Source organism: Dermacentor albipictus, chromosome 7 (assembly GCF_038994185.2).
Source record: "Dermacentor albipictus isolate Rhodes 1998 colony chromosome 7, USDA_Dalb.pri_finalv2, whole genome shotgun sequence".
NCBI lineage: Eukaryota > Metazoa > Arthropoda > Arachnida > Ixodida > Ixodidae > Dermacentor > Dermacentor albipictus.
In genome coordinates this window covers 109,150,448-109,163,861 of record NC_091827.1, presented here as the reverse complement: position 1 = coordinate 109,163,861, position 13,414 = coordinate 109,150,448, and the positions used below count along the sequence as shown (strand labels likewise).

General features: G+C 44.6%; 1 protein-coding gene across 3 annotated transcripts in view; it reads right to left on the bottom strand.

The window, feature by feature from the left end:
* Positions 1-13,414, bottom strand: part of LOC135903460 (signal-induced proliferation-associated 1-like protein 2) — a 222,478-nt gene that overhangs the window by 197,772 nt on the left and 11,292 nt on the right. Inside the window, exons 1-2 of one of the 3 annotated variants that reach the window (XM_065433782.2) lie at positions 12,821-12,954; positions 12,565-12,687 (exon numbers count right to left, since the gene is read on the bottom strand). In XM_065433782.2, coding sequence (XP_065289854.2) covers positions 12,565-12,642 — 78 coding nt within the window. In that variant the 5' untranslated portion in view covers positions 12,643-12,687; positions 12,821-12,954. Of the gene's footprint in view, positions 1-12,293; positions 12,342-12,564; positions 12,688-12,820; positions 12,955-13,414 lie in introns of those variants that run through there. The other 2 variants (XM_070522588.1, XM_065433783.2) reach the window with 2 other exon arrangements.

The following is a 13,414-nucleotide window of genomic DNA, read 5'->3' as shown; positions in this document are numbered from 1 at the left end:
CATATGCTTTCACTGTAACAATACATGTATGCGGGTTCAATGTACCGGATATTAAAAATCCTGATCCTAGTGCTGCGTAAGCAACACCAGAAGGAGACTTATAGGCATCTGTGTAAAATTCAGCACAAGAATACTTCTCCTGAAGCTCAAGCAAATGCGAACGTATGTGTGCCTCAGGCGCTCGTTTTGATATTTCTGCAAACGAAACGTCACACTCGATAGTCCGTCACTCCCAAGGCGGTGGAAGCTACGTAGTTGCCATTATGACATTCTCTAAAATCGACGCGCCCGTTTCTTCGGACAATTCTTCCAACCGAAGGGACAGAGGAGGTCTAGTGCCTGGGCGGTTACGGAAAAGCCTGGCCGTAGACAGGTCGTGAATAACGGAATGGCATGGATTATGGAAATCTGGCTTCACCTTCAGGGCGTAAAAGAAACTTAAATATGGTCTTTGAAGATGTAGAGACCATTCGTTGGATTCAGCATAGAGGCTTTCTACGGGGCTAGTCCTGAACGCACCAGTAGCAAGACGAATACCCATGTGGTGGACGGAATCGAGCATCTTCAAAGCACTTGGCAGCAAGAGTTGTGGCAGCAAGCACGCAACTAATTACGTCCCCATACTTCGCACAGGCTGCAATTCACGCCTGCAGTTATCGACGGCCTCGTGGAATCAAGCGGCATCTGCTGGAGTGACGTCATCTGCCGATTCACGTCACAACTCACGCCCGCTGTTATCTGCATACTCGAGTCAAGCGACATCTACCGGAGTGACCGTATCTACCGGAGAGCCTACAAAAGGGGGTGTCCATGAGCCAGCCCGTCACTTGGCAGCAAGAGTTGCGGCAGCGAGCACGCAACTAATTATGTCCCCATACTTCGTACAGGTTGCAATTCACGCCTGCAGTTATCGACGGCCTCGTGGAATCAAGCGGCATCTGCTGGAGTGACGTCATCTGCCGATTCACGTCACAACTCACGCCCGCTGTTATCTGCATACTCGAGTCAAGCGACATCTACCGGAGTGACCGTATCTACCGGAGAGCCTACAAAAGGGGGTGTCCATGAGCCAGCCCGTCACTTGGCAGCAAGAGTTGCGGCAGCGAGCACGCAACTAATTACGTCCCCATACTTCGTACAGGTTTGTCTCCTACAAATTTGTGCATTTCCTAATTCATCTTTGCCGCTGCCTTGTTGCCACAAGTGTCTGTTGTGTTTGTTTGAAGATGCCGTCGTGTGCTGAGCTAGCGAAAGAAATAGCAACACTACATGCCGAAATGAAATCAATGCAAGAAAGTCTTAGCATGTTTAATGGACTGTATGAATCCGTGAAAGTACAGAATGAGACCATTTTGAAGGAAAATAAGCTGTTAAAGGATGAAAACGCAAAGCTGTCTCAACGTCTCATGTCTCTAGAGCAGTATTCCCGACTGAACAACGTTGAAGTAAAAGGCATTCCCGTCACGGAAGGTGAAAACTGTCTGGCTGTAATACAAACTATTGGTGAAAAGATTGGCTGTCCTGTCATACCCTCCGACATTGACATTGCTCATCGTGTCCCCGCAAAAAAAGACAAGAACATTATCGCACGATTCTGTTCCAGGTTGAAGCGAACTGAATTCATTAGTAAAGCTAAAAAGGCTAAGCTCACCACATCAGCCATTGGATTTTCGCGAAACAATGATTCCCCGTTTTTTGTGAATGATCACCTCACGCCAGAGAACAAGCGGCTTTTCGCGCAAGCTCTCGAATTGGAGAAGACTAAAGGATGGCGATTCCTCTGGACTGAAAACTGCGCAATCAAAGCTAGAAAGACTGAGAATAGCCGCGTTTATCGCATCTCAGGCGTAAGCGATCTGGCTATCTTTACATAAACAGTGCGCGAGCACTCCCATTTTTCCGAAGTAAATCCTCACCATGAATAGAGGCATGTTTTCATGTGATCAGGTGAAAACATTGTTACACGACAAATCGCACAAATTTTCGTTCATTCACTGCAATATTCGAAGTCTGCGCAAACATCATGATGACCTTTTAAACTTCCTTACTTAACCACAATTTTTCGTTAATATGCCTGTCTGAAACATGGCTAGTAGATGGCAATCTACTAGCCATGAAACACCAGTAGATGGCAATCTATTCGGTCTGCCAGGATATACCAGTGAATATAGTTACCGTGGGGTTCAGCGAAGTGGTGGATCTACCATATTTGTGAATTCGTCGATTTCGCACACTCGTCGTCATGATCTTTCGTTCCGCAATTTATTGTGCGGGTCTGTCTGGCTGGAGTTCGACCGGAATGTCCTGTCCCTCAATAACCGGAATACAATCCTGGCGTCCGTTTATCGTTCCCCTTCATCGTCGTATTCGGACTTTTGTTCGCAGCTAGAAGAAATACTCGGCGTCTTGACCAATGAAAACAAGAACATCATCATTTGTGGTGACATTAACATCAACATACTTAATCCCAACTGTCAGTCATGTTCTGATTATACCAACTGCTTATTTAGCTACGGTTTCTCTTCCTTAATCGATGTTCCAACCAGGTGCGACACTTCTGGTTCTTGCACATTGATAGATCATATATTTTCCTCATCATCTTCTGACTATACCACTGGAGTAATAGATTATTCCATTACTGACCACTATCCTCTGTTCTTCCTTCTGGGTGTCGCAAAACGTACGCAGTGCCACCAATATTCAAAAAATTCTTTCAATGAAACGTTATTTATACAGAAGGTACAAGGCACTTGTTGGGAGAGCGTTCTTGAGGAGAATTGTCCTGACAGGGCGTACTCGATATTTTTATCAACAATAACAAACTATATCGATGAGTGCACAACTCATGTGTCCTTTCAGCAAAGATTCTCGTCTCCCAGAAATCCATGGATTACAAATGCGTTGCTGCACTCTATAACAAAAAAGAATAATCTTCACAAAAAGGTGAGACTGCAGCCGTTTAACACAGCTTTGCGAACTAAATTTAAGAAATATAGCAATATCCTTTCTGGTATCCTTAAATGCGCAAAACGGGACTATTATGAAAGACGGATAATTCAGAACGGTATGAATACCAGGCGTAATTGGGAGCTTATTAAAGAATTTCTTAATATTACAGAGTCTAACACGGGCATTAAAAAGATAATTTACGACAACGAGGAATGCACAACCGAGGCTGACATATTAAATGCTTTTAGTGATCATTTTGCCACTTGCCAGAACACGCTATCACCTAGTGTTTTACGCCATCTCTCACGTTGCCCTCAGTCATTTTTTCTTGGACCGGTTTCTTCCGAAGAAGTTTTAAAGGTAATTTCTTCTCTTAATGTTACTGGACCTGGCCTAGACTCTATTCAGCCTTCTAGAATGAAACTGGTTGCGGCAGACATATCATTTGTTTTTGCAGATATCGTTAACAAAATTTTTAGCACAGGCATATTTCCTGATTTGATGAAACAGGGTAAAGTAATCCCTGTGTTCAAAAAGGGTTCTCGTGAAAACATTAATAACTACCGCCCAATTTGCATTTTGCTGTTTTTTAGTAAGGCCATTGAAAAACTTATTTACACTCGTCTAATGCACTATCTCAATAAATTTAATCTTCTTTCTCCATTCCAATTTGGTTTTGGGCAGAATTATTCGACGGAATTGGCATTAATTAACTTCACGGATAACATTAAACGCTTTATTGACGAAGGGTTTGTTGCAGGAGCCATATTCATCGATCTAACAAAAGCCTTTGACACTCTAGATCATTCTATTCTTCTGTATAAGCTCGAATCTTTTGGTATTACTGGCCCACCTTTAAATCTTATTCGTAGCTACTTGTCTAACAGGCCTCAAGTAGTGTATCTTAATGGCCAATTCTCTTCTACTAAAATAATTAACTGTGGCGTTCCCCAAGGCTCTATAGTAGGCTCATTGTTGTTCTTATTATTTATACATGATCTACCAAATGTACATACCAATTGTAACTGTTTGTTATATGCTGATGACACTACCATCTACTCGTCACAGAAATCGCTTACCGCACTTCAAGACACACTTAACACTGATCTTAACAATGTGTATTCCTGGTGCACTGATAATAAACTTCCAATCAATCCTTTAAAAACAACCTTTGTACTATTTCATAATCCACAAACACCGATTTCTTCTCCAATAACTGTCTCGTTAAATACTTATGTTATACCGACATCTGATACTGTTAAATTTCTGGGTATTACTCTCGACAAACACCTTAAATTCAATAGCCATGTCAACTCGCTAATAAAGAAGGTTTCATTTGGCATCCGCATTATCATTAAAACACGCACATTCTTCAACCCTCATATTATTAGATCGTTGTATCATGCTTATATTAACAGTCATTTATCATACTTTTTATCCTCATGGGGTAATACATATGCCATTCATCTCAAACCACTTAAACGTCTTCAAAATCAGGCAATGAAATTAATGACCTTTAGCTCATTCCGGTGCCATTCTTTACCTATCTATCAACATCTTAACGTTTTACCCATTCAACAGCTGTTCTATCATAAGTTGTCACTCATTACATTTCGTCTCTTTCATCGTGAAATAACCTTAGACAGTCTTCCTTTTGATAACCTCATGAACAAAAATAACACTAGGTTTGCAGAACGCAATAACCTTCTATTACCTAAAATCAGATCTAACTATGGTAAATTTACACTTCGTTTCCATGGTATTTCACTTTGGAATCGCATCCCTGTTAATATTAAATCATCTCTTTCATTGCAGTTTTTTAAACACAATATGAAAAGAATACTGTTAGCAGAAGCATCTTTTCATTTGTCATAAAAACATTTTCATATTTATTACATTTTCTTTACATTACTTCTATTATTGTATCGTTGGGCTTCATATTTCTGTAAAACACTTTGTATTTTTCTCTGTTCGTAATATGCAGAAGAGCCAAATTTTGTTATATTACTATATATTCCTGCTTATGATTATTTATTGTGATATTACTGTATAACGCTGTTTCTACTATATATCTAATTGTCTTCTATTTATTTGCACTTGTTCCCTACGAATTGTATTTTTAACGCGTTTTTTCTTGTTTTTTTTGTTCGCCCTCTACTTGCTGCTCTAACACTCTTATGCACCCACTAATGATAGGAGGTCCCCCTGGCAGTTTCTCACTCTGGGACCTCCTGATGCTGTATATAATATGTAAGCCCGTTTTTTGTACATGTCATAACAACAATAAACTTGAACTTGAACTTGAACACTAGACGTTGCAGAGCTATATACAATGGCTCCATAGTCAAGGCGTGACCGTATAAGACTTCTGTACAAGCTCAACATGCATCTTCTGTCACTTCCCCAGGATGTGCGGGGCAAGAGCTTCAGTAGATTTATTGTCCTCAAGCACTGCAGTTTCAAATATTTTAATTGTGGGATAAAAGTTTGTTTGGAATCTAAAATGAGGCCTAGAAATTTATGTTCATGACTCACAGATAGCCGTTCTCTATTGAGATCAATAACGGGCTCCGATGTTACACCTCTCTTAATTATTGGAGTAAAGAATGCACGTACTTTTTTGAGGGTTTAGTTTAAAACTGTTCTCGTCTGCCCACTAGGAGAATTTATTCAGGCCAAGCTGCAGTTGTCGCTCGCAGATACTAAGATTACATGACTTGTAACCTATTTGGATATCATCCACGTATGCGGAATAAAGCATTGTACGTGGTATAATGGTATGGAGTGTATTCATTTTTACAAGGAATAAAGTACAGCTCAGAACTCCACCTTGTGGCACACCACTCTCCTAAGTAAATAGACGAGACAGGACGTTACCAATCCGAACATGAAATGTGCGGTTAGACAGATAACTTTTAATCATGTTTAGAAAATTGCCTCGGATGCCCATTCCAGCTAGATCATGAAGGATTCCGGAACGCCAAGTAGTATCATATGTTTTCTCCATGTCTAAAATACTGAAAAAAAACTGTTTGTGCACAAAGGCATCCCGGATATTGGTCTTGATGCGTACAAGTTGATCTGCTGTGGATCTATGTTCCCTGAAGCCGCACCGCAAGGGATCTATTATCTTGTTGCTTTCAAGAAAGTGGACTAGGCGCCGGTTAGTAATTTTCTCAAAAAGCTTACATAGGCAGCTTGTTAGCGCTATAGGCCTATAGCTGCTGGCCAAAGATGGGTTATTGCCCTCATCCAGAATAGGGATTATAACTGCTTGCTTCCAGGTGGACGGGATCTAGCCGGCAGAGAATATGGCGTTAAAAAGAGAGAGGAGTGTTTTGTGTGCTTCAGGGTGTAGGTGTTCGACCATCTCGTAAGCTATTTAATCGTTTCCAGGGGCCGATTTATTAGAGCTCTGTAGTGCAGCCTGAAATTCCGCCATATTAAAACGGCGGTTGCAGGATTCATTGCTCTTGGCTTTTCGATCCAGAGGCAGTCGCTCGGATTGTTGCTGGTGCCTAAGGAATGAGTCTGAGTAATGCAATGAGCTAGAAAAGTTTTCAAAACGTGCCCCTAGAGTCAGCTTGGTACTGAAGAGTATATCCTTGCATGCTCGCCAGTGGTAGAGGATGAGTTTGCCGACCTTTGATTTTATTCACTCTGTTACAGGCTTTTCTTTCGTCAGTATAAAAGTTTATGCTAGAAATATATCTTCGCCAGCTTTCCCTTTTGGCACGGCGCTGCGTTTTCTACCCTTAGACTTTATTTTCTTGAAAATTATAAAATTCTCCGTAGTTGGAGAGTCTCGAAGGTTGTTCCAAGCATTTGATTTCTACCCGCTTTCTTGCAGTTGTCATTCCACCATGGTACACGTGGCTTACAGGGCGATCCATTTGTTATGGGGATACATATTGACGCCGCATCAACTATAAGCGCCGTGAAATATACCACTGCATCTTCTATAGAATGATTACAGATGTCATTCCAAGTCAAATGTGTCAGGTCCCTGTATCGTGTCCAGTCGGCACAATCGACTTTCCACTGGGCGACATCTGGAGAGCACTCATCACCTTTTGTTAGTTTTATGACAATGGGGAAATGGTTGCTCCCGTACGGATTCTTAATCACGTTCCACTCCAGATCCGGCAAGAGCGAACTCGATGCGATGCTTAAATCGATAGATGAAAATGTTTGTTTGCGACACTGTAGATTGTAGGATTTTTCCCATTTAGCAAACAATCATCTGTAGCGAAGAGGAAGTTTTCGACTAATCGTCCTCTGGCATCACAACGACGGCTTCCCCAAAGGGTGTTGTGTGCATTAAAATCTCCAACGACAATGTAAGGTTCGGGCAGTTCATCGATAAAGGTGTGAAATTCTGTTTTTAAAAGTCGGTAGTTCGGGGGGGGATATATGCAGAGGTAATTGTGATCAGCTTATTAAACGGTACCACACGGACTGCAACTGCCTCTAGGGGTGTCTTAAGCTGTTGTTGCCGGCAAGCAACACCCTTATCTACAATTATTGCCACACTGCCATATGAGGCAAGGGCATCGTTGCGGTCTTTTCTGTAAATGGCATACTGCCGGAGAAAGTTTGTCTGTGAAGGTTTAAGATGTGTTTCTTGGGCACAAAGCACTTTTGGAGTGTACCTATGTAGAAGTTCCTTAATGTCGTTTAGGTTGTGGAGTAAACCCTTCACACTCCACTGTATTATCTGTGTGTCCATATTATACGTGTTTTGTGCTGAGCTCATGAGACCTTTGCAGGCCCCATGATACGAGATCTCTCTTTCTTCCCGGCGCGTTCGAGGGAGCTGCGCCGTTCCTTGGGCGTCTAAGACGCCGGAGTTGTGCTCGCATCCATCACCTCGTCTGAGGCGGTGGATACTGCCCGCGCGGCGGGCACTTTCGCGGGAATGTTTGGCCGATCGGCCCGGGCAGTGGCCCTGGGTCCAACAAGCCCGAGAGTCTGCTGGTCCAACTTTACGGGGTCGGGAAAAGCGCTGGCTGTTCTAGCCGGAAGGCTGATGGCGTGACCGCTGTCCCACTCCATGTGACTTGGGCGGCCGCCGAATGATGTAGCGCTGCCCCCCGGCGCGCCACGTTGGTGTAGGAAGAACTCGACTGACTGTGCAGCACGAAAAGCTTACGTGCCTCTGGAAAAGATAGGTTGAGTTTTACTTTCACTTCTATAATTTGCTTCTTTTTTTTCTACGAGGGGCACGATCGCGAGTTGGCGGGGCGATCTCCTTCACAGTTGGTACAGTGGTTTGGTGAAGTACAGATGTTAGAAGCGTGTTCCGAAGAACTACACTTAGCACAAGTAGCACGTCCTCTGCAGTTCTGCGACCCATGCCCAAAGCGCTGACACTTGAAGCATCGACGCGGATTTGGGATGTATGGTACAACACGAAGCTTGCAATAGCTGGATTGTTTCTATTGTTTCAGGCAGGTTGCTGGTTCCGAAAGTAATGATTATGTGTTTGGTGGGTATTTGCTTGTCATCTCGCCTTAAAGTTATTCTTTGCACTTTTACTACGTTCTGGTCTTGCCATCATTCTAGCAGTTCGCTTTCACTCAGTTCGAGAAGGTCATCTTCTGAGACGACCCCGCGCACTGTGTTCATGGATCTGTGTGGGCCCATTGAGACTGGAATTTACGAAAATGTTACAAGTTTCGAGAGTTTGTCATATTGTGCTTTGTTGCGAAGTTCTAGAAGATCTCTACTTCCCATCTTCGTTACTTTATAGCCTGGGCCAATTGCTTCCGTGAGACATTTCGCTACAACAAATGGTGAGATCATTCTGACTGTTTTCGTATCATGCTAACTGTGTACAACGTGGTACTTGGGAAGAGATTGCGTTGGTTTCATGAAAAAGGTGAAAGTTTCTTCTTTGCGCCCCCTCTTGAGGGAGCAATCAGGTAATGGGAGAAAGTTGCTTGCCATATAGCGTTGGAAATTTCGGCGGCGTTGGCGGCCACCCCCCACCGAACCCAACAAGGGGACGCTACAATGTTGGAAGAATACCCGCAGACGCCAGCCATGCATCGCCGCTATAACCTAATATAAAATGCCCAAGGTTGGATAAATACACCAGGTTAACCCTTGCCGCCCTGAAAACGGAAGTGAGAAGAAGTGATAAGGAGACAGGAAAGAAGAAACAGTGAGAGAGAAAGCAAAAGATTGAAGAGGGGGACAGGAAAAGGCGACGGCCGATTTTCTCCAGGTGGGTCAGTCTGGAGGTGCCGTCTACGTGAAGCAGAGGCCAAAGAGGTGTGTTGCCTCCACCGGGGGCCCTAAAGGTCCGAACACCCGGCATCGGCTCAAACCCCAGGATCCCCCTTTCCCCGGACACGGCTTAGCCGCGCACAGCTGCACGCGAGAGGGTCCAACCCTCGTGTGCTCAGGTACGTGGTGTCGCAACACACCAAACGCCTGCTGATGCAGACGCCCCTGCGGGGGCTGCTTTTCCTGATCAAATAAATCGTTTACTGGACGCAGGTTACCCCGAAGCGATCATTTCTTCTGTGAGTGAAAGCATGGTTCGCGGCGTCAGGAACATAAATGACCAAGGTATTCAAACTAAATTAGAAGAAAAAAGAAAAAAAAACGCAGTTGTACCGTATGTACACAAGCTAGCGCATGTGCTTAAGAACGTTGGCTCAAGGTACACCATTGATGTTCGTTTTGCTGCGAAACATAAGATAGGTCGCATATGCCCGTTGCTTGACAATTTGCTGAAGGAAAAGCAAGTGAAGGGAAAATGCTCTGTCAAACATGTGAACAGGTACTTCACTTGTGCTAAGCAGGTTGTGTATGCCATTCCATTATCTTGTGGTCGAGAGTACGGGGATAAACGAAGCGATGTGTGAATGTTCGACTTCGGGAGCATGAGCTATTTCTTCAAAGGGTTGCGCCACTTCATCTCCCGGAGAATTACAAGTCGTGTGGTTGTCGCCCTGAATTAAAAAAAAGCTAGTGTCATTTTTAAACACGTAAGCCAATTGACAAGAGAAATCGCCGAAGCTCACAGTATAAAGATTAGGGACAAAGCATCTATCAGTGAACCGTCTATCACTCTTCATGACAAGGAACTGCGTTACCTATGTCAATTTTGATAATGCGTCAGTTTGTCACAGTTGCCTCGACGCACCTCCGTATCTTGTGCATGTCATGGTTATCAAATGGCACCTATATATATGTTAGACATATCTTCAAAAAATATCAGCTGAGAGTCAGCGCCGTGTTGTTATTTTATTCCTTCTGTTATCCTTGTCTTGGGTGCGCTGCTACAAATCTTACCTCTTAGATGTCGCCCAAATTAGGGGTCTCCAGGGTAGCGTATAGCACCGCTGCCAACCAGTTGCTCCGAAGCCTGTTTATCGAAGCTCGACCGGCGTTACTATTGGGTAGCCTGGTGTTGTTGGCGGGCTGCAGGCGTCCGGTAGACCATGGCGACCAGACAGAGACGAGACGATTTCTAGAGTGAAACTTGCACTGTTTTTGTTCAATGGATGGTGAAGGATAAGAAGAAGAGAATTAATGAATTGAAAAAGTACACTGCGGGGCCCCTTAAATAGGCCCACTAAAATTGTGGGTGGGATCTTGCTCACGTCAACATCACGTGACATGCACTGAGTCTGGACGGGGATAGGCGGCGGATCCCTTCTCCCAGGTGAGTTTGCACGGGCTTTCCTCCTCTGGCGGCAACCCACAGAGTCTGTTTGGTTCGCGGAAAGGGTTCTCCCCTTGGTCGCACACACAAAGGGGCCTGTCCCATCGAGACAACCATAACAAATTAGGAATCAATCCTCCGTTTTGATTAGGCATGGTCTTTGAGCATCCCTTTCGCCAGGGGTGTTACACGTCAACCGTAATAACGTGTAAATGGTCTCCTGACTTTGCCAAATGCATCACCTTGAAAACATACCGAGAACACAAAGCATGCGTCAAGTTTTTGACGCGTTTGGTTCCTCACGCATGGTGCATGCCTGCGTCAGCGAGCGCTCGAGATCTATATACGTTTACTCGGGAATGAGTTGTCGTAGCTCGATTGCAAAATGCTAGCGCTACATGCCCTTGTGCACTGGTTGACTTCCGAATATAGGCGGCCTTTCACCATACGAATAAACTGCATGGTTGCAAGTCAGCGCTCATGTCTGTCATCTCTGCCTCTTCCCCCTTCAAAAGCGCTGGTTCTTTGCTGAAGTATGACTGAGGTCGTTGGGGCAAATTTGAAGGGGTACATATTTGAATGAATCTGGTTAGGGCTGTCATCGACTCAGAGTTGTTTAGTCAGTACTTTTTTTGTGGTCAAGAGCTCTGAATAACTACTATCGTCGCGTATGATTGAATTCACATCGTACCCCGCAAGGTGCACATAAAATATGAAAACGTTTGCCCGAACAGTTCAACATGTTAACCGCGTAGGTGTCGTGCATACAGTCGCAAGTTTCCCTATCGTGAACACGGGAGCACGTGCCGCTCGGTGCAGGCAGAGCACTCTGGTGAGCGACTAGCGCAATCTCGCGGTAGGTTTAGCGGATGCACTACCTGATCGCGCATGCGCATCGTCTGCTATACAGCCTACTGTAAGTCTACCATAGCCCACAGGCAGATGGTAAGTTAATGCGCATGCACATGAGTCTGCCTGTTTTATCACTTCCAAACATCGCCTGGCAGTGACGGCAGCAGACGACAGGCGAGCGGGGTTTAGGGAGCGAATCGTGAATACACTGAACTTGCAATCTGCGAGAGTGTGTCAGCCGCTCGGCAGAGTGCTTGCTACTCCTACATGGAGTGTCATGTGCTCCCGTGTTCGCTTTCTTGAGGCTGATGACTGTGCGCGTCAACCGGGGAAACGGAAATCACGGTATTGTTGCGTTTTGCCGCGGAATAGTGCACTAAGAACTAACGGGAAGGTGTGCCGACGCATTTTCGAAGAGACAGAAGTTTTATGCGAGCATCTGGCGGTTCTGTTCCATATGTAGGAACACAGACGCTATTACACGTTCACACAAGTTAAAAGTAAATTATTGAAATAAATGTCGCGGAATCGCACAACGGGTTATTACGACTTTTGAGGAACGCCGTTGGAGGGCTTCGGACACCTGGGCTTTATTACCTGGCACACAACGCACGGTACACGAGCGTTTTTTCCTTTCCATCGCCAATTGGAAGGTGGCCGCGCGGTCGGGTGCCGAACCAGCAAGCTCAGCAGCCGAAAGCTGTAACCACCGATACATCGCGGAATATTTAGGCGTTAAAGTTTGCAGCGTACACGATAAATAGTGCCGGTAATAAAATGAAGGAACTGTGTGGCGACAAAACGTAAAACTTACCCTGAAAGTAGATATAGCGATATCGTACTGCAAGGAAATATACACAGAAAGAAGATCGTTTTGCTTTGTTTAAGCTTCATAATAATCATCAACGCAAACTACGCATATATGTGACTGCCAGAACTGCGTGAGCGCGGCAGCAAGTGGTCCTAATATCGCTCAACGCCCCCAAGCCATGGTGGCCTATTTTCGGGGTTCCGTCAAAGCTATATAAGCTCTGAAATGCATGCAGAGTAAGCACGTGCCGTATTGTTTATAAAAGTACACTTACCAGTCCTTCGTTTTGCCGTGATTCGTCGAAGCAGCAACGGAAGAGCGCAGCAATTCTTTCGAAGGCGCGTGCGATCATGGTCACTCCCGTCCAGGTGAAGTTCGACAACGTCTTGGTTTTCCGCTGCAAGCAAATTATTCTCAATACTGCGTATACAGGGTACTCGGCACCGTTAGCGATGCAACCGACTCAGTAGCGTGCGCGATTTTTCCATAGCGACGAAAAGGACGCGAGTTGCGGATGAAAAAAACCTTACCGCAGCCACTAATATGGTGTTCCAGAAAGAACCATGCGCACGAGCGGCTTGATTACATTCAAAGTGCAATATCAAGACGGCTATCACGAGTTCGTGACACTTTCCTGGATGTTTGGTGACGCTGCGGGGGGCGGCAAGTGGGATGGTCCCGCCATGGGTGTGCTTTATTTTTCTTTTTTTTTAGTTTTGCAGAATATAGGCCACGTATTTTAAATTTTGCATTGCAATTTAACTGTACACCGTAGACGCTGAATTTGATGCATCCTCATTTAATGCGTGCTACGTCTGCCTTTTTGTTGTTTTCACTTGAATTGGTATGTCTGTACAATGGCATTCCATTTCCATCTGTTTATCTTTGTATAAGACCCCTGTGCCCAAATGCACGGCAACCAACATGGCACCAACCGTACCGGCCTTTCATTCCATTCTTTCTGATCTTCTGGATTATTCGTGTTTAAACCATGGCTGCCGAACGACGCACTCTGAAGTGTCAGCTCATGCGAGCAGTGTGTTGTGTAACGCGTTATATCCTGACCAAGATGCTATATCATCATCGGAATCGCTATTGGCACTTTTATGATTACGTTCATAACT